Source organism: Oncorhynchus kisutch, unplaced genomic scaffold, assembly GCF_002021735.2.
Source record: "Oncorhynchus kisutch isolate 150728-3 unplaced genomic scaffold, Okis_V2 scaffold1904, whole genome shotgun sequence".
NCBI lineage: Eukaryota > Metazoa > Chordata > Actinopteri > Salmoniformes > Salmonidae > Oncorhynchus > Oncorhynchus kisutch.
Window position 1 is genome coordinate 1 of NW_022263849.1, and position 26,311 is coordinate 26,311.

The following is a 26,311-nucleotide window of genomic DNA, read 5'->3' on the forward strand; positions in this document are numbered from 1 at the left end:
TGTATCTATATACATACATACATACATACAGTGCATTCAGGAAGTATTCAGACCTCTTGACTTTTTCCACATTATGTTACGATACAGCCTTATTCTAAAATGTATTAAATAGTCCCCCTCCCCCCAATCAATCCATAACATATCCCATAATGGCAAAGCAAAAACTGTTTCTATTAAAATAAATACTTAAATATTACATTTACATAAGTATTCAGACACTTTACTCAGTATTTTGTTGAAGCACCTTTGGCAGCGATTACAGCCTCGAGTCTTCCTGGGTATGACCTACAAGCTTGGCAAACCTTATTTGCGGAGTTTCTCCCATTCTTCTCTGCAGATCCTCTCAAGCTCTGTCATGTTGAATGGGAGTGTCGCTGCACAGCAATTTGCAGGTCTCTCCAGAATGTTCGATCGGGTTCAAGTCCTTGAGGAACTAAAGGTGTTCAATAAATAGCTCTTCAGCTAAAGATATTCACAGAGTTTACCAAACATAGGAACACTGATACTGAGATGCCCTCAGAACAGCCTTAATAAGTCAAGGTGTGTCCTGTGGGTGTTGGATGACCATTCTTCATACACACTGGAAACTGTTGAGCGTGAAGAATCCAGCAGCTTTGCAGTTCTTGAATCAAGCCGTGCACCTGGAATCTACTACCATAACCCTTTTGTTTGTCTTGCCCATTCACCCTCTGAATGACACACATACACAGTCCATGTCTCAATTGTCTCAAGGCTTCTTCAACCTGTCTCCTCCCCTTCCTCTACACTGATTGAAGTGGGGTAACAGGAATGTATTATGTGCCAGGACAGGGGCTAAAATCCCGTCTCTAATTAGGTGTCAATGTCTTGTTATATTTTAATCATGTTTCGTGAAGATGCTTCTGTCTACTATTATTATAGGGCATGTTGGGATGTGCCAAGAGATTTAACAACAGGGGCTGGGTCGGATTTCCTTACAGTGGTTGATAATGAAATCCCACTTCATGATGATGATGATGATGATGATGGCAGTCTCACTCTCTCTCTTTTTCTCTGTCTCTTGCTCTCTCTCTCACTCTCACTCCCCCCCCCCCCCCCCCCCCCACCCCCCACCACCATTCCCACAGACTGATGATGTCACCAGTGCTGTGCATGTCCTTCTTGGCCCTAGTCCTATCAGGAGGAGCCTGGGCATTTCCTCCCATTGGGGACGGAGCCCCACCCATGTCAGCATCACAGAAAAAGCCGTGCTACAGAAGGTCACAGAGGTGTGCCAAGCCATTGCAGAGTCAGAGGGACGAGACTTCACCCCCCCGGTAAGTGTGTGTGTTGGTGGGTGTTGCGTGCGTGAGAGAGAGAGAAGAGAGAGAGAGAGAAGAGAGGAAAGAGTTGTGTGTCAGAATGAGTGTTAAATTTTCTTTAATCAAAATTTATTATTTCTTTTACCCTTACCCTTCCCTCAATTCTGATTTGCTGATTCTACCTCTACCCTTGACCTATGACCTTGACCTGTAGGGTAACTCTGCTGAGGAGCTGGTCCAGGCCTGCCTGGGACCCAAAGCAACAGGTGAAGTGTCAGCAGCTAAGTTCAAATCAGCCCTGAATGAGATCTACATACAGAACGGACAGGTGGACAGAGACTTTGTCAACAGGTTGGTGCTCCATTATAGAGAATGAGGTTCCCTTATTATGTCAACAGGTTGGTGCTCCATTGATAAGAACGAGGTTCCCTTATCATGTCAACAGGTTGGTGCTCCATTGATAGAGAATGAGGTTACCTTATTATGTCAACAGGTTGGTGCTCCATTGATAGAGAATGAGGTTCCCTTATCATGTCAACAGGTTGGTGCTCTCCATTGATAGAGAATGAGGTTAACTTATTATGTCAACAGGTTGGTGCTCCATTGATAGAGAATGAGGTTCCCTTATCATGTCAACAGGTTGGTGCTCCATTGATAGAGAATGAGGTTACTTATTATGTCAACAGGTTGGTGCTCCATTGATAGAGATGAGGTTCCCTTATCATGTCAACAGGTTGGTGCTCCATTGATAGAGATGAGTTTCCCTTATTATGTCAACAGGTTGGTGCTCCATTGATAGAGGATGAGGTTCCTTATTATGTCAACAGGTTGGTGCTCCATTGATAGAGAATGAGGTTCACTTATTATGTTAACAGTTGGTGGTGCTCCATTGATAGAGAATGAGGTTCACTTATCATGTCAACAGGTTGGTGCTCCATTGATAGAGAATGAGGTTCACTTATTATGTTAACAGGTTGTGCTCCATTGATAGAGAACGAGGTTCCCTTATTATGTCAACAGGTTGGTGCTCCATTGATAGAGAATGAGGTGCCCTTATCATGTCAACAGTTGGTTGCTGCTCCATTGATAGAGAATGAGGTTCCCTTATCATGTCAACAGGTTGGTGCTCCATTGACAGAGGATGAGGTTCATTCACGCAGATCACGCAGATGAGCAGGGACCCTGGGTATCTTCTTCTTTGGTGTTTTTCAGAGTCAGTAGAAAGGCCTCTTTAGTGTCCTAAGTTTTCATAACTGTGACCTTAATTGCTTACCATCTGTAAGCTGTTAGCGTCTTAACGACCGTTCCACAGGTGCATGTTCATGAATTGTTTATGGTTTATTGAACAATCATGGGAAACAGCGTTTTAAACCCTTTACAATGAAGATATGTGAAGTTATTTGGATTTTTACGAATTATCTTTGAAAGACAGGGTCCTGAAAAAGGGATGTTTCATTTTTTGCTGGGTTTACGTTTTTTTAATCTTAATTTAACTAGTTTTAACTAGTATTCCTAAACTCATTATTGTAAACATTTAGGATGTGCATCCCTCCTACACCCTTCTTCTTCTAGCATGTCTAAAATATGAACTATTTAAATAACTAATCATTGTCATTATTGTTCCAGGCCAAGTGAACATTTGGTATATCACTCCTACAGCCGTTTTCTATATACAACCAATTGATCATAATCTTTATTATAACAGCCCAGCCCATCACTTCAACTCAGAGGCGTTTGCTCTGGGCCGGCGCCTTATAACTGATGGGTGGCCAGCATCAAGGCCAACGTACAAAAGGAGAACTTCCTGGCTGCCAGAGAGACACTGGGGAGAGTACTACACACACTACAGGTAAGAGGAGAGAGAGAGGAGGGGGTGAAAGAGGGGATATGCAAACATTTCCAGTAGCTAAAGAGACACTGGGGAGAGGACTGTACACACTACAGGTAGCTAGAGAGACAGTGGGGAGAGGACTGTACACAGTACAGGTAGCTAGAGAGACACTGGGGAGAGGACTTTACACAGTACAGGTAGCTAGAGAGATACTGGGGAGAGGACTTTACACAGTACAGGTAGCTAGAGAGACACTGGGGAGAGGACTGTACCAGTACAGGTAGCTAGAGAGACATTTGGGAGAGGACTGTACACAGTACAGGTAGCTAGAGAGACACTGGGGAGAGGACTTTACACACTACAGGTAGCTAGAGAGACACTGGGGAGAGGACTGTACACAGTACAGGTAGCTAGAGAGACACTGGGGAGAGGACTGTACACACTACAGGTAGCTAGAGAGACACTGGGGAGAGGACTGTACACAGTACAGGTAGCTAGAGAGACATTTGGGAGAGTACTGTACACAGTACAGGTAGCTAGAGAGACACTGGGGAGAGGACTGTACACAGTACAGGTAGCTAGAGAGACACTGGGGAGAGGACTGTACAACAGTACAGGTAGCTAGAGAGACACTGGGGAGAGGACTGTACACACTACAGGTAGCTAGAGAGACACTGGGGAGAGGACTTTACACAGTACAGGTAGCTAGAGAGACACTGGGGAGAGGACTGTACACAGTACAGGTATCTAGAGAGACACTGGGGAGAGGACTGTACACACTACAGGTAGCTAGAGAGACACTGGGGAGAGGACTGTAACAGTACAGGTAGCTAGAAGACACTGGGGAGAGGACTGTACACACTACAGGTAAGAGGACAGAGAGGGGGAGGGGGGTGTTAAGGGTTTAGAAATATTCTATGATTGACGGGCGGGTTGAATAAAGAGAAAACTATACCATAAAAATGCCATAAAATGTTTCATTCTTATGAATGTATATCTGCAGGATACATTGTATACAGTCCTTTTAGCATGATATATTATGTTTCATATGTTATTTATTAATTTGTGGATGTCCTTCATCCATTTGGTATGATGTGTTACAAATTACAATTCATATGATATTTTACAAATTTCAATTTGTTATTGCTAACGTTAGCTAGTGGGGTAATGTTAGCTAGGCTAGAGGTTAGGGTTAAGGTTAGGGTTAAGGTTAGGAGTTATGTCAAAGGGTTAAGGTAAGGGTCATGGATAAGGGAAGGGTTAGCTAAAAGGGTTAAGGTTAGGGTTATTAGGTTAGCTAACATGCTAAGTAGTTGCAAAGTAGCTGCAAAGTAGTAAGTAGTTCAAAAGTTGCTAATTAGCAAAAATGTTAAAGTTGTCCGTGATGAGATTCGAACGCACAACATTTGGGTGACTAGATGTTTGCGTTATATGCCTGGCCAACCACTCTCTCTCTGTTCATTGTTGCCTTAAGTAAAACTTCTGACTCATGTAACCATACCAAATGGAATATATGCTCATTGTGTTCATTTCAGTATCCAGGATAAAAGAGAGAGAGAGAGAGAGAGAGAGAGAGGGAGAGAGGAAAGTGAGAAGAAGAGAGAGGAGAGAGAGATAGCGAGAGAGTAGAGAGAGAGAGTGAGAGAGAGGAGAGGCAGAGAGGGGAGAATAGAAGGGAGAGAGAGAGTAGAGGGAGAGAGTGAGATAGCGCGAGAAAGGCGAGAAGAGAGAGAGAGTTGAGAGGGAGAGAGAGAGGAGAGAGAGAAGAGAGAGCAAGAGGAGTGAGAGAGAGAGAGAGAGGAGCGAGAGAGAGCGAAGAAAGAGAGAGGAGAGAGAGAGAAAGAGAGAGGGATGAGAGAGAGAGAGAGTAGAGGAGAGAGAGAGAGAGAGAGAAGAAGAGAGTAGAGAGAGAGAGGAGAGAGAGAGAGAGAGAGGTAGAGAGGAGGAGAGAGAGCGAGAGGAGAGAGATAGTGGAGGGGGAGAGAGAGAGCATGATAGAGGGAGAAGAGCGAGAGGAGCAGAGAGAGAGAGAGAGGAGAAGCGAGGGAGATGGAGAGAAGAAGAGAGAGAGAGAAGAGAGAGAAGAGAGAGGAGAGAGAAAGAGAGAGGGAGAGATAGCGAGAGAGAGCGATAGAGAGAGAGAGAGGGAGGAAGATAGGAGAGAGAGAGAGAGAGAGAGAGAGAGAGAGAGAGAGGGAAAGAGAAGAGGGAAGAGCGTAGAGAGAGGGAGAGAGAGAAGTGAGAGAGAGAGGAGAGAGAGAGAGAGAGAGAGAGAGAGAGAGAGGAGAGAGAGAGAGGAGAGAACAGAGAGAGGAGAGAGAGAGCGAAAAAGAGAGAAGGAGAGTGAGAGAGAGAGAGAGAGAGAGAGAGAGAGAAGAGAAGAGAAAAGAGAGCGAGAGAGGGAGAGAGAGAGCGAGAAAAGAGAGAGAGAAAGAGGAAGAGAGAGGAGAGAGGGAGAAGAGGAGGAGAGATCGAGACAGAGAAAGAGAGGTAGAGAGAGAGAGGGGGAGGAGGGATGGGAGAAGGGGGGGAGTCCCAACACTTTCAAGAATCAAGGGATATAAGATCAGGAGTTGCAGACCTGAGATAATCAGACACTTCTTTAGACCTGCATCTGATGGTGCCTCACAGACTGGAGGACAGCCAGCAAGATAAATCTACCCTTGGTTTTCTTCTGAACTATCTGAGCTCATTTAGATAAGAAATCCGGCCTGGGCCAAAGCAAGGAAAACTGCCTGTGTAGTTGTCTGGCAATCTTTCAGACAACTGAGAAAGAGACGTACAATCTACGTTAAGAAAGCTTTTAAGCTCTATCTCTGACTCTGCTGGTGATCGTACATTTTTGGGGGGAAAACAGTAAATGTACTGAAGCATACAAATTCCTCTTCTTTCCTGCCTAAGCAAGTTCTATCTGACTCTGGCATCATAACGGAGAACACTGGGACACGTGGAGTTTTTTTAATCATCATTTTATCTCGGTTGGCTTTTTATTTTGAGAGAAACGGGTTTAATTTACACTGGTCAATCAATCGACTGCCTTTCCCTCTTCCAGCCTCTAGCTGACTTGACTGTTTACCCTTCAACTTCTAGTGAATCTTTTGTTGTCATTGCAACAGTTCACTGTGATGTGCTCGATGCCTTGCTTAAGATTCATGTCAAATAATCCACTGGGGCTGATATGCTTGATCCATTTTGGCTGCAGCTCTCTGCCCCCCTGATTGTTGAATCATTAACCAATATTTTTAATCTGATGGACTCCCGAGTGGTGCAGCGGTCTAAGGCACTGCATCTCAGTGCTACAGGTGTCACCCTGGTTTGATTCCAGGTTGTATCACAATCCGGCCATGATTGGTAGTCCCATAGGGCGGCTCACAATTGGCGCAGCGTCGTCCGGGTTTGGCCGGGGTAGGCTGTCATTCTAAATAAGAATTTGTTCTTAACTGACTTGCCTGGTTAAATAAAGGTTAAAAATGAAAGATTATATATGATACTATCCTCCAAGGTTTGGAAGGCGGCCCATGTGCTCCCCTTTCACAAAAGTGATGACCCTTGTGACCTAAATAATGAATCTCTAAATGTTCTTGACTAGCTAAAAATATTAGAATCCTTGATTCATTCTCAAGCTAAGATCTTTCTTATCTTTGAAATGTACATCGGTCAGGTTGTAGACCAGGTCGTAGCACTATCTCTGCTGCATCCATCGGTCAGGTAGTAGACCAGGTCGTAGCACTATCTCTGCTGCATCCATCGGTCAGGTTGTAGACCAGGTCGTAGCACTATCTCTGCTGCATCCATCGGTCAGGTTGTAGACCAGGTCGTAGCACTATCTCTGCTGCATCCATCGGTCAGGTTGTAGACCAGGTCGTAGCACTATCTCTGCTGCATCCATCGGTCAGGTTGTAGACCAGGTCGTAGCACTATCTCTGCTGCATCCATCGGTCAGGTTGTAGACCAGGTCGTAGCACTATCTCTGCTGCATCCATCGGTCAGGTTGTAGACCAGGTCGTAGCACTATCTCTGCTGCATCCATCGGTCAGGTTGTAGACCAGGTCGTAGAACTATCTCTGCTGCATCCATCGGTCAGGTTGTAGACCAGGTCGTAGCACTATCTCTGCTGCATCCATCGGTCAGGTTGTAGACCAGGTCGTAGCACTATCTCTGCTGCATCCATCGGTCAGGTTGTAGACCAGGTCGTAGCACTATCTCTGCTGCATCCATCGGTCAGGTTGTAGACCAGGTCGTAGCACTATCTCTGCTGCATCCATCGGTCAGGTTGTAGACCAGGTCGTAGCACTATCTCTGCTGCATCCATGATTCTAAATGTACATCGGTCAGGTTGTAGACCAGGTCGTAGCACTATCTCTGCTGCATCCATGGTTCTAAATGTACATCGGTCAGGTTGTAGACCAGGCCGTAGCACTATCTCTGCTGCATCCATGGTTCTAAATGATGTGGTTAATTGTATGGATAAAAGGCAACACTGTGCTGCTCTCTGTCATCAACCTGTCAAAGGCTTTTGATCAGTCACAGGGGTATGGGGGTATGCACAAAACTACCTCCATACTGACATTTTCTATTTTAACCGGTAACGAGTCCTGTGACACATGGGGTCACATTTGTTTGTAGCCCACATGGCTGGCTTCCGGGTTAAGTGGGCATTGTGTCAAGAAGCAGTGCAGCTTGGCTGGGTCGTGTTTCGGAGGACACACGGCTCTCAATATTTGCCTCTCCCGAGTCCGTAAAGGATTTGCAGCGATGGGACAAGACTGTAACTACCAATTGGATACCACGAAATTGGGGGTAAAAAAAAATATATATGTTTATGTCTCGCGGGCCGTGCTAAAGCAGATTATTGAACTGATGTTCCTATCGGTCCTAGACTATGGTGACATCATCTATATGAATGTAGATGCCACCTCATTAAAGCCATTAGATGCAGTTTGTCACAGCTTTATTACCGCTTTATTACCGCTGATCATTTTACTGTTCAGCACAGCATTCTCTACCAGGAAGTTGGCTTGGCCTCTTGGATGTCACATAGGTTGATACATTGCTATGATTTCATTTACAAACATCATTACTAAACTTTAGACATACGAGTTACCACACCCGGTCTCAGGGATGGAAATTCCTTTGGTCTCTACTGAGTTAGGTTAATCAGCCTTTTCGTTTTTTCTCTAAATGTTCTTAAATGTGATGTTTTGGTGCCTCTAGGTCAATTCAGAAAGCTGATTGAGGACCTTATTAATAATGAATGTGTTTTTTATGACCATGTTTTTGATTTAGGGGAGCATATAGAAGTGGTTTTAGAAGTGGGGGGGGGGGGGGGGGTATCATATTATTATTTTATTTACATTTTTTGTGGGATCAACACTCCAAACAACCTACCTGACCTCTCGGAGGTGTCCGCATGGTCCTAAAGTACACCCTTGCCACGTTTTTGTATCACATTCCAGTGATAAAACTGGAAAATATAATTTCAGAATGTGGGAGGGACATGTCCCCCCATCTCCAGTAAAAGTTGCGCCCCTGTTTTTGATGTGTGGATTTTCTGTAATTTCTGTAATTTAGGGCTGATCTGTAAAAGTGACATTGGTCTCAGTATGACTCCCTGATAAAATAAAGGATAAATAAAATGAAAATGAATAAAAAACATAAGGAATTAAAGGGTAGAGGGAGAAGGAGGGGGGAAGAAAACATCTCACCTCATCATTTCATATTTCACCTTGGCTCAAGTGTTACCATCTGAACCAAGTTATCTTCTGTCTAGAGGTGTCTGTAATAGGGAATTAGATAGATGGCTTTCCCTCAGAAACAGACTTGGTATATAATACATGCTTGTCTTTTGTCAGGACTTCTACAGCCACAGTAACTGGGTGGATCTGGGATACACTGAACCCTACGCCAACCTGATCCGCCCCGATCTCCCACTGGAAAACCTGGCAGGTAGGGAGGGCTTGAGTTAATGCAGCAACGAGGACAGCTAGGCATGGGCACCAACTGGAGGGAGGGAGGATTGGTGGTAGGGCAGGGAGGGAGGGAGGGTGGTAGGGCAGGGAGGGAGGGAGGGTGGTAGGGGAGGGAAGGAAGGAAGGAGGGAGGTTGGGCAGGGAGGGCAGGGAGGGAGGGTGGTAGGGGAGGGAAGGAAGGAAGGAGGGAGGGAGGGAGGTTGGGCAGGGAAGGAAGGAGGGAGGGTGGTAGGACAGGGAGGGAGGGAAGGAGGGTGGTAGGGAAGGGAGGGAGGGAGGGTGGTAGGGGAGAGAAGGAAGGAGGGAGGGAGGGAGGTTGGGCAGGGAAGGAAGGATGGAGGGAGGGTGGTAGGGCAGGGAAGGATGGAGGGTGGTAGGGCAGGGAAGGAGGGAGGGAGGTGGCAGAGCAGGGAAGGAAGAAGGAAGGAGGGAAGGAAGGTTATAGGGAAGGGAAGGAAGGAGGGAATGTTATAGGGAAGGGAAGGAAGGAGGGTGGTAGGCAAGGATGGAAGGAAGGAAGGAGGGAGAGTGGTATGGAATGTGAAGAAAAAGAATGATAGCAGATAAAAACAGGAGACGAGATAAAGAGATCAATCGGAAGACACATGACTCGACCTTCGCCTCTCCGAGCCCATTGGGGAGTTGCAGCGATGAGACAAGAATGTAATTGGAACGCAATTGGATATCAGGAATTTGGGGAGAAAAAAGGGGGAGAAATACAAAAATGTTATATATTTTAAAAAATGTAAATGCAAAAAAATATACCAAATTAAGTCCTTTATACTACAACATATCTACACTATATATACAAAAGTATGTTGACACCCCTTTAAATTAGTGGATTTGGCTGTTTCACCCACACCTATTGCTGACAGGTGTATAAAATCGAGCACACCGCCATGCAATCTCCATAGACAAACATTGGCAGTAGAATGGCCTTACTGAAGACTTCACTGACTTTGAACGTGGCACCGTCATAGGATGCCATATTTCCAGCATATTTTCTACCCCGCTAGAGCTGCTCGGATAACTGTAAGAGCAGTTATTGTGAAGTGGAAATGTCTAGGAGCAACAATGCAAACTTTTAGGCCACACAAGCTCACAGAATGGGACCTCGGATGCAACACTCACTACCGAGTTCCAAACTGCCTCTGGAAGGACAACTGCACAATAACTTTTCGTAGGGAGCTTCATGAAATGGGGTTCCATGGCCGAGCAGCCTCACACAAGCCTAAGATCACCATGTGCAATGCCAAGAGTCCATGGGACTCTGGAGCAGTGAAAATGCATTCTCTGGAGAGATGAATCACTCTTCATCATCTGGTTGTCCAATGGACTAATATGGGTTTGGCAGATGCCAGGAGAACACTCCCTGCCTCAATGCATAGTGCCAACTGTTTCCTGGAGGAGGATTAATGGTCTGGGGCTGTTTTTCATGGTTTGGGCCCCTTAGTTCCAGTGAAGGGAAATCTTGACGTTACAGCACACAATGACATTCTAGACAATTCAGTACTTCTGAGTTTGTGGCAACAGTTTGGGGAAGGTCCTTTCCTGTATCAGCTTGACAATGACCCCATGCACAAAGCGAGGTCCATGGAGAAATGTTTTGTTGAAATCGGTGAGGAAGAACTTGACAGGCCTGCACAGAGCCCTGACCTCAACCCCATCAAACATCTTTGGGATGAATTGCAACGCCGACTGCGAGCCAGGCCTAATCACCCAACATCAGTGCCCGACCTCACTAATGCTCTCTTGTGGCTGAATGGAAGTCCCCACAGCAATATTCAAATATCTATTAGAATGCCTTCCCAGAAGAGTGGAGGATGTTATAGCAGAAAAGGGGGGACCAACTCCATATTAATGCCCATGATTTTGGAATGAGACAAACAGGTGTCCACATACTTTTGGTCATGTAGTGTATTTGTATGTGTTGTAGAAACTACTGGGGGCTAGCATATTGGCTTGTCTCACTGGTGATGTGTAGAGGTGTAGTGACACATTTGGGGAATTTAGAGATATCTTTCAATTATTTTGAATGACAGTGAACAAAAGTATTTCATATATTGTATAGACTAAAAAAACAAAGAAGTTGAATAAAATACTTATTTTACTATGAAGATAAGGTGTGTCCCTCAGTTTTATGTCATTTGTGTTACCCCCTTGAAAATCACAGATGAAAAAGATATACAATGACCTTGAGCATTCGAGCCTAGTGGTTAGAGCCTTGGGCCAGTAACCAAAAAGTTGCAGGGTTGAATCCCCGAGCTGACAAGGTAAAAATCTATCATTCTACCCCTGAGCAAGGCAGTTAACCCACTGTTCCCCTGAGCAAGGCAGTTAACCCACTGTTCCCCTGAGCAAGGCAGTTAACCCATTGTTCCCCGGGCCCCGAAGACGTGGATGTCGATTAAGGCAGCCCATCCGCACCTCTCTGACTCAGAGGGGTTGGGTTAAATGCGGAAGATTCATTTCAGTTGAATGCCTTCAGTTGTACAACTGACTAGGTATCCCCCTTTCCAAGGGTTATCTGGGGAGGGTTTCTGTTAAAGAAAATGATTAGCTAATCACACCCTATCAGTATGTCATACATTTGAGGATTCCGTGAATCATTTGGTGTGTCTCAATCCAATGTGTCACTTGGTGTTAGTCAATTTAAATGAAGGGAAATAACAATTGAGCAAAATCATGATTCACATCACTAGTAAATCATTTTATAGGCTTGATGACCTCAGATTTGAGCATTTGTGGCCTCCATTTCAGAAAATCCGACTTTACTTAAAATGTCTCATTGTTGTTACCATCATTGATATTACTACTCCTACAGGTGGTACAATGTTATTATAATGGTAAAGACTATTTAAAGTTATTAAGCTACCATATTGGTTCATTTAGAATGGGAAGATGTACCCAAATGCATTCATATAACAATAAATCTGCATTTGTTTTATGTCACCGTAATTCAACAACGACCCTTGAAAGTTGTGTTTTGGTTTTGTAGATGTTAAAACCCCGACCTGCAGTGACTGTGCCAATGGAGGGTTCTGTTCCAACTCCATCCTGCCTAACATCCTTAATGAGAAGAAACTCACCTCTGGGTACATGGGGATCTTGTCCTCAGCTAAGCCTAAAGGTACACACACACACGCACACACCAACACACACACTACCCTCCCCACATACCCACACACTCTCTAAATAACACCCATCATCACCTCTCCTCCCCCAGGTAAGTGTAGTCATGGCGGTGCAGCTGACCTAACCAGCTCCAAGGCTCCTCGCGGGGGCATCAGCAAGGATGAGCGTCGCTCTGACAACGTGGCCCTGCACACCGCTGCTGTCACCGTGGCAACGACCGCAACCCTCCAGCTGCTGGATGACATCCGGGGCGCCGCCGGTGACAACAACTACCTACGGTACGGAGAGGGGTAGAGGAGGGTGAAGGGGAGGAGAGGGGTAGAGGGGGGTGAAGGAGAGGAGAGGGGTAGAGGGGGGTGAAGGGGAGGAGTGGGGTAGAGGGGTGAAGGAGAGGAGAGGAGAGGGGTAGAGGGGGGAAGAGGGAAATACCCATGTTGACGTTACTCACACTCTCTATCTCTTTATCTCTCTCTCTCTCCCACAGCTTCATGGGCATAGCGCGTTCGTCAGTGGTTGTTTTTGTGATCGACACCACGGGGAGCATGAGTGATGATATCCTTGAAGCCAAGAGAGTCGTCTATGAGATCATCGACAGCAAGAAGGGAACGCAGGATGAGCCCTCCCAGTACATCCTGGTCCCATTCAATGACCCAAGTAAAACTGGCTTTACACTCCACCAAGCATTCTCCTTAGCAAAACATCACTGACAAACTCGGGCAGTCACCGAAATGCCTGTGTGATGTGTGGTTAAGTCAGGAAGTGGTTAGTGATCACTGTGTGTTTGTGTGTGGGTTTAGAGTTTGGACCCCTGATAAAAACGACAAACCCTAATGTTATGAAAGCAGAGATCGCTAACCTCACGGCTGAAGGAGGTGGAGACCTCCCTGAGATGTGCCTATCAGGGCTCCAGGTACAGTGATTTGCATGACTATCTTCCAATCAGGTTTCAGATATAACCCCTTTCTTTATAGTGCACCTGACAATAAATAAAGATACAAAATATATATCTCTCTCTCTCTATGGGTTCTATTTACAATGGTTTGTTCTTCACTGGTTGTCCTTTTCTTGTGGCAACAAGTCACAAATATTGCTGCTGTGATGACACACTGTGGTATTTCACCCAGTAGATACAGGAGTTGATCAAAATATGTTTTTTTTCCGAATTCTTTGTGGATCTGTGTAATCGGAGAGAAATGTGTGTCTCTAATATGGTCATATATTTGGCAGGAGGTTAGGAAGTGCAGCTCAGTTTCCACTTCATTTTGTGGGCAGTGTTTACATAGCTGGTCTTCTCTTGAGCCAGATCTGCCTACCGTGACCTTTCTCAATAGCAAAGCTATGCTCACTGAGTCTGTACATAGTCAAAGCTTTCCTTAAATTTGGGTCAGTCACAGTGTTCAGTTATTCTACCACTGTGTACTCTCTGTTTAGGGCCAAATGGCATTCTAGTTTGCTGTGTTTTTCTGTTAATTCTTTCCATTGTGTCAAGTAATTATCTTGTTGTTTTCTCATGATTTGGTTGGGTCTAATTGTGTTGCTGTCCTGGGGCTCTGTGGGGTCTGTTTGTGTTTGTGAACAGAGCTCCAGGACTCTTAGGGGACTCTTCTCCAGGTTCATCTCTCTGTAGGTGATGGCTTTGTTATGGAAGGGTTTGGGAATCGTTCCTTTTAGGTGGTTGTTGAATTTAACAGCTCTTTTCTGGATTTTGATAACTCTCTCTCTCTCTAGTTGGCGCTGACCGGTGCCCCTGCGTCGTCCAACATCTATGTATTCACAGATGCCGTTGCTAAGGACATTGAATTAAAGGAAACGATCGTGGCCCTGATCAGGAGCACCAAGTCAACCGTGAGCACTTCCTCAAACACTTCCTGTTTTAGAAGAAAACATTTCCTGCAGTTCAGCGTTGTATTCATTAGGCCACACAGTACCAAAACGCAGCAAAATGCGCAATTCTTATTGGACAAGTAGTCATTGCCTTTCTTCGTTTGGTGCCTAATGAATACGACAAGGCAAACCACCGACCTCTCTCAAACATACCTATGTGTCTCTCCAGGTGTCTTTCTTCATGACTGATGATGGTGCTGGTGCTAGAAGGAGGAGGCGTGGAGTAGAGTCCAGCGAAGCTACATTCGAGACCTACAAGGACCTGGCGCTGGCTTCTGGTGGTCAGGCAATCAGGGTCACCAAGGAAAATCTGCCCCAGGCCACTGACGTCATCATCGACTCCTCCACCTCCGCTCTGGTGAGTCGACACTGGTGGCCATTTTGTTTTGGATCCGTTTTTTATTTAAAATCAATCAAAACTTGATGAATGAAAAACAAATATATGCTTAATGAACTTTAAAAATGCCTTGGCATGTCAAAAAAACATAGCATAATAGCATAGCATAACATAGAACACTGTAGCATAACATAAAATAACACAGCATAACATAAAATAACATAAAATAACAGCATAACATAGCATAGCATACTGTAGCATAACATAAAATAACATAAAATAACACAGCATAACATAGCATAGCATACTGTAGCATAACATAAAATAACACAGCATAACATAAAATAACATAGCGTAGCATAACATAGCATACTGTAGCATAACATAAAATAACATAGCATGACATAAAATAACATAGCATAGCATAACATAGCATACTGTAGCATAACATAAATTAACATAGCATGACATAAAATAACATAGCATAGCATAACATAGCATACTGTAGCATAACATAAATTAACATAGCATGACAAAAACAGTAATCCCAGCCCCCGTCCCACAGGAGGGCTTTTGCTTCTTGGTAGGCCGTCATTGTAAATAAGAATTTGTTCTGAACTGACTTGCCTAGTTAAATAAAGGTTGAAAAAAGGTTAAATAAAATACATTAAATAAAAACAGTAGGTAACTATTTATGTCACTTCCACTTTCTCTCCTTTCTCATTCTGTCCATTTCTCCTCCTCCTCAGGTGATAGTCCTACAGCGAGCGAGGAACCCAGGCAGAGCTGAGACATTCTCCTTCCTGCTGGACGAGTCTCTGAACAACATCACCATCTACATCACTGGAAATACCATCACCTTCACCCTGAAGAACCCTGCAGGTAAGAACCTCAAACATCACTGGATAGTCCCTCACCTTCACCCTGAAGATCCCTGCAGGTTAGAACCTCAAACATCACTGGATAGTCCCTCACCTTCACCCTGAAGATCCCTGCAGGTAAGAACCTCAAACATCATTGGATAGTCCCTCACCTTCACCCTGAAGATCCCTGCAGGTAAGAACCTCAAACATCACTGGATAGTCCCTCACCTTCACCCTGAAGAACCCTGCAGGTAAGAATCTCAAACATCACTGGATAGTCCCTCCCCTTCACCCTGAAGATCCCTGCAGGTAAGAACCTCAACAATCACTGGATAGTCCCTCACCTTCACCCTGAAGATCCCTGCAGGTAAGAACCTCAAACATCACTGGATAGTCCCTCACCTTCACCCTGAAGATCCCTGCAGGTAAGGACCTCAAACATCACTGGATAGTCCCTCACCTTCACCCTGAAGATCCCTGCAGGTAAGAACCTCAAACATCAATGGATAGTCCCTCACCTTCACCCTGAAGATCCCTGCAGGTAAGAACCTCAAACATCACTGGAAAGACCCTCACCTTCACCCTGAAGATCCCTGCAGGTAAGAACCTCAAACATCACTGGATAGTCCCTCACCTTCACCCTGAAGAACCCTGCAGGTAAGAACCTCAAACATCACTGGATAGTCCCTCACCTTCACCTTGATGAACCCTGCACGTAAGAACCTTAAACACATAGACAGATCTAAGGTAAGGTTTTAGGTAAGAGTTCACCTCACAGAGTAGGATGACGTTTCCTCTGGACACTGATCTAAGGTCAGAAGTGGAGAATCTTGGTTGCTGCCCTATAGCCAGCCGGTGTGATGGGGATGTGTGAGCAGTGGTGGAAAAAATGACTCAATTGTCATACTTGAGTAAAAGTAAAGAAACCTTACCAGAAAATGACTCAATTAAAAGTGAAAGTTATCCAGTAAATTGAGTAATAGTCTAAAAGTATCTGTTTTTAAATGTACTTAAGGACAGTAGGAGAAAAAGTCATCAATAGTCATACTTGAGTAAAAGTACAAAGTAAAAGTAAATGCTATACATCAAATTCCTGATATTAAGCAAACCAGACAGACAGACAGGGACACACCCCAACACTAAGACAATGTTAGTGTTTTGTGTGTCCGTCAGATCACAGGCAGTAGGGATGGCAAAGCATTATATTGATAGGTGCCATAATTCTGTCCTGCTTGAGCATTCTAAATGTAACGAGTACTTTTAACTGCAGGGAAAAGGTATGGAGTAAAAAGTACATTATTTATTTTAGGAATGTAGTGGAGTAAAAGTAAAAGTAATCAAAAATATAAATAGTAAAGTAAAGTACAGAAACCCCCCCAAAAAACGACTTACTTAAGTACTTTACACCCCTGTGTGTGAGACAACCATGCTTGAATGTGTTCCACCAGGTGTGGCCAGGTATGTTTGACTGGCATCCTGCAATAATCCCATTTCACCCTCCTTGCCCCTACAGGTGTGACCCAGAAACAGAATGAGGTCAACGGGGAACTGGGGACTGTCCAGACGGTGGGCAACCTCTTCCGGGTCCGTCTGGCCTCCAACAAACAGACAGGATTATGGGAAATCAGCATGAACTCCAACCAGCCCTACACACTGAAGGTCACTGGTGAGTTACCATAGAGATACGCATATCCTGTTTAATTTTAATTTTAATTATGTGTGTTACGCTCATGCTCAACACTAGAATGCAGCCATGATACATACAGCACCCAGACCTGGGTTCAAAAACGGTTTGAAATCATTTAGAATACTTTAAAATACTATTTAAAACCATGTCAAAATGATTTAACAATTTGAACCCAGGTCTGGAAGAGCCATATAGAGAAGGGAGAGAATACAGCCCTCACTCATTGTGTCTGTCTGCAGCCTGGTCTCATAGACTAGATGTAACATAGTAAAAGTAAATCTTGGAAACTCAAGTTAGTATGATATGTTATGTTTGGTATGGTTACATAAGACAGAAGGTTTCTTAAGGCAAAACAAAAAGAGGGTGGATAGGTGGGTGTATAATGCAAATTGTCTAACAACCCACATGTTATGTGTTCGAATCTCACCATGGAAAACTTTAGCATTTTAGCTAATTAGCAACTTTGCTACTACTTAGCATGTTAGCTAAACCTAACCCGAACCTTAACCCTTTTAACTAACTCTTCCCCTAACCCTAACCTTAGCTATTTGACCTAACTCCTAACCTTAACCCTAATCCAGGGGTCTCCAAACTTTTCTAGTATGAGAGCTACTTAAACAAAAACAAAAAATGTCACAAGCTACAACATTTTTATATAGCTTTCAAATAGACACATTCTTCTCATCTCCCCTGTGACTCTTCCCCGGGCCTTTAATGTACAAGAGAAAGTAAAGCACTATGTTTTCTGTCAATGTATTGTTTGTTTCCCAAATTCGTAAACATATTTACAATTCGTAACATATTGTACCAATTGCAATTTGTAACATATCATCCGAAATGGATGATGGACATCCACTAATTAATGCATAACATATGAAACATAACATATAACACTAAATGGAGAGTCTCGGATTTACTTCCAGAATAATACAACATTGTGAGACCAGGTCGATGTGTGTTCAAGCGTCCGTGTGTTTGTCTCCAGGTCAGAGTACCATTGCCTTCATTTATGACTTTGTGGAGACCTTCGAGGGACCTCATCCAGGATACGCCCTCATCTCTGGCCGTCCACAAGCAGGTAAACCACTACAACATCCTCTTAAAATCATTATCATATCAAGCAGCTAATCTGTCAATCATCATTTTACTATGGCGATGTCATGGCAACATATTCTACTTGAATGCAGCTGCGACTTAAAACACTAGAACCGCCTGGCCTTTCAGAATCGCCTGGCCTTGTTTTGTGTGCACCTGCCGACTTGACAGTGTGTCCTCTTTTTCCCAGTGGGAGCTGGGGTGCTTGGGGAGGAGGGAGAGCAGGACACGCTGCGGCCTTGACAGCGTCTTCTTTTTCCCAGTGGGAGCTGGGTTGCTTGGGGAAGAGGGAGAGCAGGACACGCTGCGGCCTTGACAGCGTGTCTTCTTTTTCCCAGTGGGAGCTGGGGTGCTTGGGGAAGAGGGAGAGCAGGACACGCTGCGGCCTTGGAAGCCTGCTAGGCGGCTGTAGCTTCCTACTTAGCGTTCATGTCGTTCTCACGAAGCACACGTGCCAGATCCATGATGAAATCTCTCTCGCTGACTGTCTTGTCCAGGCATTGTTTGTACAACACGTGCGCGTTGATAGCGGTCATGTCGAGCACGTTGTAGAACACCTCAACTGGCCAGCGGAGAGTACCTCCTTTTACAGAGTACAGTCTTGCCTTCTGGTCGGGTACCTCCTTTTACAGAGTACAGTCTTGCCATCTGGTCGGGTACCTCCTTTTACAGAGTACAGTCTTGCCATCTGGTCGGGTACCTCCTTTTACAGAGTACAGTCTTGCCATCTGGTCGGGTACCTCCTTTTACAAAGTACAGTCTTGCCATCTGGTCGAGTACCTCCTTTTACAGAGTACAGTCTTGCCTTCTGGTCGAGTACCTCCTTTTACAGAGTACAGTCTTGCCATCTGGTCGAGTACCTCCTTTTACAGAGTACAGTCTTGCCATCTGGTCGAGTACCTCCTTTTACAGAGTACAGTCTTGCCATCTGGTCGAGTACCTCCTTTTACAGAGTACAGGCTTGCCGTCTGGTCGAGTGCCTCCTTTTACAGAGTACAGTCTTGCCATCTGGTCGAGTGCCTCCTTTTACAGAGTACAGTCTTGCCATCTGGTCGAGTGCATACACACCAACTTATTGCATTAAATAAAATAGAATAGAAAATGTTAGAATTATATAATAATAATTATACTAACAATAACAATAATATGAATGTAATATCATATTTGGTGTTTGGCTATCTGTAAATGGAAGAGATACAAACCTTTGGCGATTGTAATCTGTCAATGTCTCCGTATTCTTCTTCTGGTCACTGCCAATGGCAACAGTGGGATGCATGGTGCTGAAGATGCAAACAGATTTTTGTGTGTGTGTTAAAGCCGTTAGATGCAGTTATACCCAAGCGCACATGGTTTTACCACAGGGCCACAAGTTCTGGTTCACTGCTTTCTCTATCGGAAGGTAGGCTGGTCCTTTTTGATGTATTGTAGGTCAAAACATTGGATCCTGTTCATTTATAAAGTCAATTTGCAAAAACTGCATTTACCTATAGACATATCACAGGTACTGTACGACCTGCTCTTGATAACTCTTGAAATTCCTTCCTTCAATCTTCAGAACACTGTACAGATGGATGCAGTGGTGCCCTTCGGGCAACTCAGATTGTTGGTTGAGGAACTCTACTGAGCAAAGTGGTTGTTTTTCATGATTCATGTTTTGTATTTGTTAGTGTATCTCCTATGCTCCCATGCTGCCTTGATTGTGCAATTGTGGTCATGCAGGGATCCCTTGTAGTAAAAGAGACCTTTACCTTATATAATCAAAACGTCATTACTACTTATAATCGGTTACAAAACATCATTACTACTTACAATCAGTTACAAAACGTCATTACTACTTATAATCGGTTACAAAACATCATTACTACTTACAAAACGTCATTACTACTTATAATCGGTTACAAAACGTCATGACTACCTATAATCAGTCACAAAACGTCATTATTACTTATAATCGGTTACAAAACGTCATTACTACTTATAATCAGTCACAAAACGTCATTACTACTTATAATCAGTCACAAAACATCATTACTACTTATAATCAGTCACAAAACGTCATTACTACTTATAATCAGTTACAAAACGTCATGACTACCTATATATAATCAGTCACAAAACGTCATTACTACTTATAATCAGTCACAAAACGTCATTACTACCTATAATCAGTCACAAAACGTCATTACTACCTATAATCAGGCACAAAATGTCATTACTACTTATAATCAGTCACAAAACGTCATTACTACCTATAATCAGGCACAAAATGTCATTACTACTTATAATCAGTCACAAAACGTCATTACTACCTATAATCAGTCACAAAACGTCATTACTACTTATAATCAGTCACAAAACATCATTACTACCTTTAATCGGTTACAAAACATCATGACTACTTATCAGTCACAAAACATCATTACTCCCTATAATCAGTCATAAAATGTAATTAATTAGAATTTGTCATAATGTATCTGACCCTAGAACAGTTACATAGCCACACCCTTCAAGAGCATGTTTCCTGTTTCCTCCTCTCTCTCTTCCTCTTTTATCTCCCTATCCTTATACTCTTCCTCCTCTCGCTTTCCCTCCGTTCCTCCTCTCCTCTCAGGCATGCCTGCCATGTTGTTGGTATCCGTGTTGGGCAGAAAGGGCCCAGCCTCTGTCAAGGTGGCTGACATTGCCTTGGTGACAGTGTCAGGGTCAGAGGTCGTAGGCGGGGCCCTGGAAGACATGGGCAACGGGAAGTTCCTAGTTACGGTAACCAAGGTCCCTGCGGGGGAGTTTGTGGTGCTGTTGAACGGGACAGACGTGGTCTCCTCCACCGTGTTCCAGAGACAGTCCACCACTCAGATGTCTGTCTCCAAGGTTACCATCAAGGTAAGTGATGCTGACACACTTCCTGTTTACATTGAAAATCGGATTTCATTTGTAAATCGTGAAGGAGTTCATATTGCATATTGGGATAGTGTTAGACAAAAACCATGGTCATAGACATTTTCAAAAGTGGACCTCACAACAGCTCCTCAACAATTCATCTTTCTTGATGTTCTTGTCTTCTCAGGCCGTGGTGGACAGAAGCATGGAGCCTGGTAAACCCTTCACCCTTCCCTTCACCGTCATGACCAATGCCACTGGAGGCAGCTACAAAATCAGTGCCAGAAATGACCGAGACTTCAAAATGAACGTCCCCGGCAGGTAGGGATCACCCTTCAAGCTTTGGAATATCAAAGCCTGAGACTGATTCCAGATCTGTTTGTACACATTGGCCATAGGAGCAATTTCAGCATAAACAGATTAGGGACCAAAACAGATATGTTCAAAATCAGCTCTATGCTGGCAAAACCTTAATAAATATTGTCCTCTCTTGGCATAATTTGTATTGACAATTAATGCTATCTTATCAGCATCGCTGTGACCACCGGAGGAAATGCCACCGGTGAACTGACCATCACGGTGCCCGCCAACACCCCCTCAGGAACAGACGTCACCGTGACCATCGAGGCTGTGGCCCCCGGGGCGTCCGACTCCAACTACGCAGTCCTGCGCCTCTCTGTCGTCACCAAGGTAACCTCAGATATATATACAGATATAGCAGATATGCTAGAGAGTGGAGGTATAGATAAAGATACACTAGAGACCTGAGAGGCCTATATGAGCTTTGTCCATCATATGGGCTCTCTCCACTAAATGGGTCGTCTCCACTGTATGAGCCGTCTCCACTATATGGGCTATCTCTACTATATGAGCTGTCTCTACTATATGAGCTGTCTCCACTATATGAGCTTTGTCCACCATATGGGCTGCCTCCACTCTATGGGCTATCTCTACTGTATGAGCTGTCTCTACTATATGAGCTGTCTCTACTATATGAGCTGTCTCTACTATATGAGCTGTCTCTACTATATGGGCCGTCTCCACTCTTTGGGCTATCTCTACTATATGAGCTGTCTCCACTATATGAGCTGTCTCCACTATATGAGTTGTCTCCACTATATGAGCTGTCTCTACTATATGAGTTGTCTCCACTATATGAGCTGTCTCTACTATATGGGCCGTCTCCACTCTATGGGCTATCTCTACTATATGAGCTGTCTCCACTATATGAGCTGTCTCCACTATATGAGCTGTCTCCACTATATGAGCTGTCTCCACTATATGAGCTGTCTCTACTATATGGGCCGTCTCCACTCTATGGGCTATCTCTACTATATGAGCTTTGTCCACCATAAGGGTTATCTCTACTATATGAGCTGTCTCCACTATGTGAGCTGTCTCTACTATATGGGCTGTCTCCACTCTATGGGCTATCTCTACTATATGAGCTTTGTCCACCATATGAGCTGTCTCCACTATATGAGCTGTCTCCACTATATGGGCCGTCTCCACTCTTTGGGCTATCTCTACTATATGAGCTGTCTCCACTATATGAGCTGTCTCCACTATATGAGTTGTCTCCACTATATGAGCTGTCTCTACTATATGGGCCGTCTCCACTCTATGGGCTATCTCTACTATATGAGCTGTCTCCACTATATGAGCTGTCTCCACTATATGAGCTGTCTCCACTATATGAGCTGTCTCCACTATATGAGCTGTCTCTACTATATGGGCCGTCTCCACTCTATGGGCTATCTCTACTATATGAGCTTTGTCCACCATAAGGGTTATCTCTACTATATGAGCTGTCTCCACTATGTGAGCTGTCTCTACTATATGGGCTGTCTCCACTCTATGGGCTATCTCTACTATATGAGCTTTGTCCACCATATGAGCTGTCTCCACTATATGAGCTGTCTCCACTATATGGGCTCTCTCCACTATGTGGGCTGTCTCCACTATGTTGGCTGTCTCCACTTCTCCTTCATCATGATGATTGCGGTGTCTCTCTCTCTCTCTCTCTCTCTCTCTCTCTCTCTCTCTCTCTCTCTCTTTCTCTCTCTTTCTCTACAGGTGACAGATTTCACCCCTCCCCAGTGTGAGATGGTTATCGCCTCGTCGGTCGACTGCCCAGCTGACTCAGCAGCCTGCAGCTCCGCCTTCTGGCAGCTCTCTGCCAACCTGACCGACGGTGTCAATGGCACGGGCATCACCAGCCTCAAACACCGCCAGGGAGCAGGCAGCCTCACCCACACGGACCTGAAGCAGACGGTTGTTGCAGCAGCGTTCAATGCTTCATGCTGCTCTCTGACAGTGGAGCTGGTGGCGGTGGACAAAGCCATGAATGTCGGCACCTGTCGGTTTTCCATCGTCCGCAACGCGGGACCGCCCTCCATCGCTCTGTCCCTCCCACTGTTGGTCTGTCTGCTGGTCTCTGCCCTCTTCACTACGTCCTTCACTGACTTACTTATCTGATTTTAACCTCATGGACGGACTGACTGCCAACCCGATACTACCTCTTAAACTTAAAGAAGATACATTTCTCAACCAAATTTCTATTTTTGATGTAAATGGCATGTTATAGAAGGGTTCAGAATACCTGTTTTGTGATTTCACCTGTTTTTGAGAACTTATCCCAAATAGCAAATGACTTCCTCATCCTCGTTGTGTAGTATGAGGCTCTGAAAAAACATGAACATTAGGCTCCAAAAACACCCAGATATGTCCTTTTAGAAACGGCAAAGCTCTCAGTATAGTGGTGCAGGTCTTTAGATGTTGTACACATGAAATTGTGCCTTTCAGAACTTTATCCGCAATATTATATTCCTTTTTTTCGCCACTCGAGACGTTTCCCCTCCTATATCGGGTGCTTTGCCTTAACTTTCTGAAGATCAACAACGTTTTATCCTTTCGCCACTCGAGACGTTTCCCCTCCTATATCGGGTGCTTTGCCTTAACTTTCTGAAGATCAACAACGTTTTATCCTTTCGCCACTCGAGACGTTTCCCCTCCTATATCGGGTGCTTTGCCTTAACTTTCTGAAGATCAACAACGTTTTATCCTTTCGCCACTCGAGACGTTTCCCATCCTATATCGGGTGCTTTGCCTTAACTTTCTGAAGATCAACAACGTTTTATCCTTTCGCCACTCGAGACGTTTCCCCTCCTATATCGGGTGCTTTGCCTTAACTTTCTGAAGATCAACAACGTTTTATCCTTTCGACACTCGAGACGTTTCCCCTCCTATATCGGGTGCTTTGCCTTAACTTTCTAAAGATCAACAACGTTTTATCCTTTCGACACTCGAGACGTTTCCCCTCCTATATCGGGTGCTTTGCCTTAACTTTCTAAAGATCAACAACGTTTTATCCTTTCGACAGGCGGGGATTTTGTCTTTCTTTAAACTTTCTTTATTTTATCAAACGATGATGAAAATGTTTTTTTCTTTTTATATAAATGATGATTGCCGAATAATGTTGACGGTATACGGGGCGTGATGACATCACTTAACCATAAAGCTCCCCTCTACACGTGATGACATCACTTAACCATAAAGCTCCCCTCTACACGTGATGTTATCACTTAACCATAAAGCTCCCCTCTACACGTGATGTTATCACTTAACCATAAAGCTCCCCTCTACACGTGATGACATCACTTAACCATAAAGCTCCCCTCTACACGTGATGTTATCACTTAACCATAAAGCTCCCCTCTACACGTGATGACATCACTTAACCATAAAGCTCCCCTCTACACGTGATGACATCACTTAACCATAAAGCTCCCCTCTACACGTGATGTTATCACTTAACCATAAAGCTCCCCTCTACACGTGATGTTATCACTTAACCATAAAGCTCCCCTCTACACGTGATGACATCACTTAACCATAAAGCTCCCCTCTACACGTGATGACATCACTTAACCATAAAGCTCCCCTCTACACGTGATGACATCACTTAACCATAAAGCTCCCCTCTACACGTGATGACATCACTTAACCATAAAGCTCCCCTCTCCATGTGATGTCATCACTTAACCATAAAGCTCCCCTTTACACGTGATGACATCACTTAACCATAAAGCTCCCCTCTACACGTGATGTTATCACTTAACCATAAAGCTCCCCTCTACACGTGATTCTAAATGCCTACTGCTTGCTAAAGCTATTTCTCAACTATAAACACAATGTTTCTTTGCAGGATCCTTGTCCTGACTTTCCAGAATCCCCGAATTGCTTCGCCTTGATTTTCTGATTGGCTGGATACAAGTTTCAACATCCAATTATTTCAGATCTATTAGAGTTCAAGTTTCACTGTGGCACCGTGGCGATACGTTGGCACGTGATGATCATTATTAGAATATGACTAATATCAGTCAAGTCTTGCATTCTATTCATGCTGGCTTTTGCCTGAGACGTGAAACAGATCGGTTGGAGGGCAGACAGACTATCACCTATGTATTAATTGCCAATTTGCCTAAATGGTTAATGGAAACACTTCAACCACAACGTTTTTATTCAACCCTATAGGTGTGATGTCATTACGTCCATCTGTTTTTATCAGTGGAAACGCGCAGTAGCAGGTCACTTTCTAAATGTCTACAAAACATCACCGGGCAAGTTAATGGAAACATAGCTAGTGATGGCGCAATTGGGCATCAGGTTACTGTATGATATGATAAGGAAAGCTAATATGTTTTTAACACCTATCCAGGTGTTGTTAGATCTGGCAGGCATCTGCAAAGTTTTCATCTGGGAACGTACCCAAGGCCAGGCATCTGCAAAGTTTTCATCTGGGAACGTACCCAAGGCCAGGCATCTGCAAAGTTTTCATCTGGGAACGTACCCAAGGCCAGGCATCTGCAAAGTTTTCATCTGGGAACGTACCCAAGGCCAGGCATCTGCAAAGTTTTCATCTGGGAACGTACCCAAGGCCAGGCATCTGCAAAGTTTTCATCTGGGAACGTACCCAAGGCCAGGCATCTGCAAAGTTTTCATCTGGGAACGTACCCAAGGCCACCATGAAAATGAATGTTTCTCGTGTAGAAAAGAGCCAGCAGCTTCTCTCAAGGCAATTTCTCAACATGTTACTTGCACTGTAATATTGATGTTTTAATGTTTGTCTCCAGTTTACCTCTCTGGCGTGAATAAAAAGCTCTGCTGTCCTGCTGCACTGGTGACTCGTGTTATTTGTTTTGTTATGATACGGAGGGAGTTTAGTAGCCGTGTGAAACTAGCCTGGGCCCGGTTTCCCAAAGTAATCTTAAGGCTAAATTCATCTTCAGAAACTTTGTAGGAACATCGTTAAATCCGAGCTGTTTCCCCAAACCGTGGTTATTAACGGTGC

General features: G+C 44.3%; 1 protein-coding gene across 2 annotated transcripts; it reads left to right on the forward strand.

Annotated features, from left to right (window-relative positions):
* Window positions 1-1,499: 1,499 nt before the first annotated feature.
* On the forward strand, window positions 1,500-26,137 carry LOC109877316 (von Willebrand factor A domain-containing protein 7). Of its 2 annotated transcripts, XM_031819160.1 has the most exons (17): window positions 1,500-1,631; window positions 2,986-3,129; window positions 8,964-9,057; window positions 12,079-12,210; window positions 12,307-12,493; window positions 12,700-12,869; window positions 13,013-13,125; window positions 13,944-14,060; window positions 14,269-14,457; window positions 15,186-15,285; window positions 15,924-15,956; window positions 16,813-16,965; window positions 17,972-18,064; window positions 20,693-20,961; window positions 21,146-21,279; window positions 21,489-21,648; window positions 23,035-26,137. In XM_031819160.1, exons 4-17 carry the CDS (start codon window positions 12,180-12,182, stop codon window positions 23,434-23,436), a joined length of 2,151 nt encoding a protein of 716 aa, XP_031675020.1. In that variant the 5' UTR covers window positions 1,500-1,631; window positions 2,986-3,129; window positions 8,964-9,057; window positions 12,079-12,179; the 3' UTR covers window positions 23,437-26,137. The 2 variants fall into 2 exon arrangements, with proteins under 2 accessions (XP_031675020.1, XP_031675021.1); XM_031819161.1 differs by lacking the exon at window positions 15,924-15,956 and having other exon boundaries at window positions 15,186-15,318.
* The last annotated feature ends 174 nt before the right edge of the window (window positions 26,138-26,311 follow it).

Excerpts from the sequence above, each read along its gene's own strand:
- LOC109877316 (XM_031819161.1), top strand. The coding sequence starts at position 12,180 with ATGGGGATCTTGTCCTCAGCTAAGCCTAAAG. Across the intron at positions 12,211-12,306 it reads GTCCTCAGCTAAGCCTAAAG|GTAAGTGTAGTCATGGCGGT; the intron begins GTACACACACAC and ends CTCCTCCCCCAG. Across the intron at positions 20,962-21,145 it reads TCTCCAAGGTTACCATCAAG|GCCGTGGTGGACAGAAGCAT; the intron begins GTAAGTGATGCT and ends TTGTCTTCTCAG.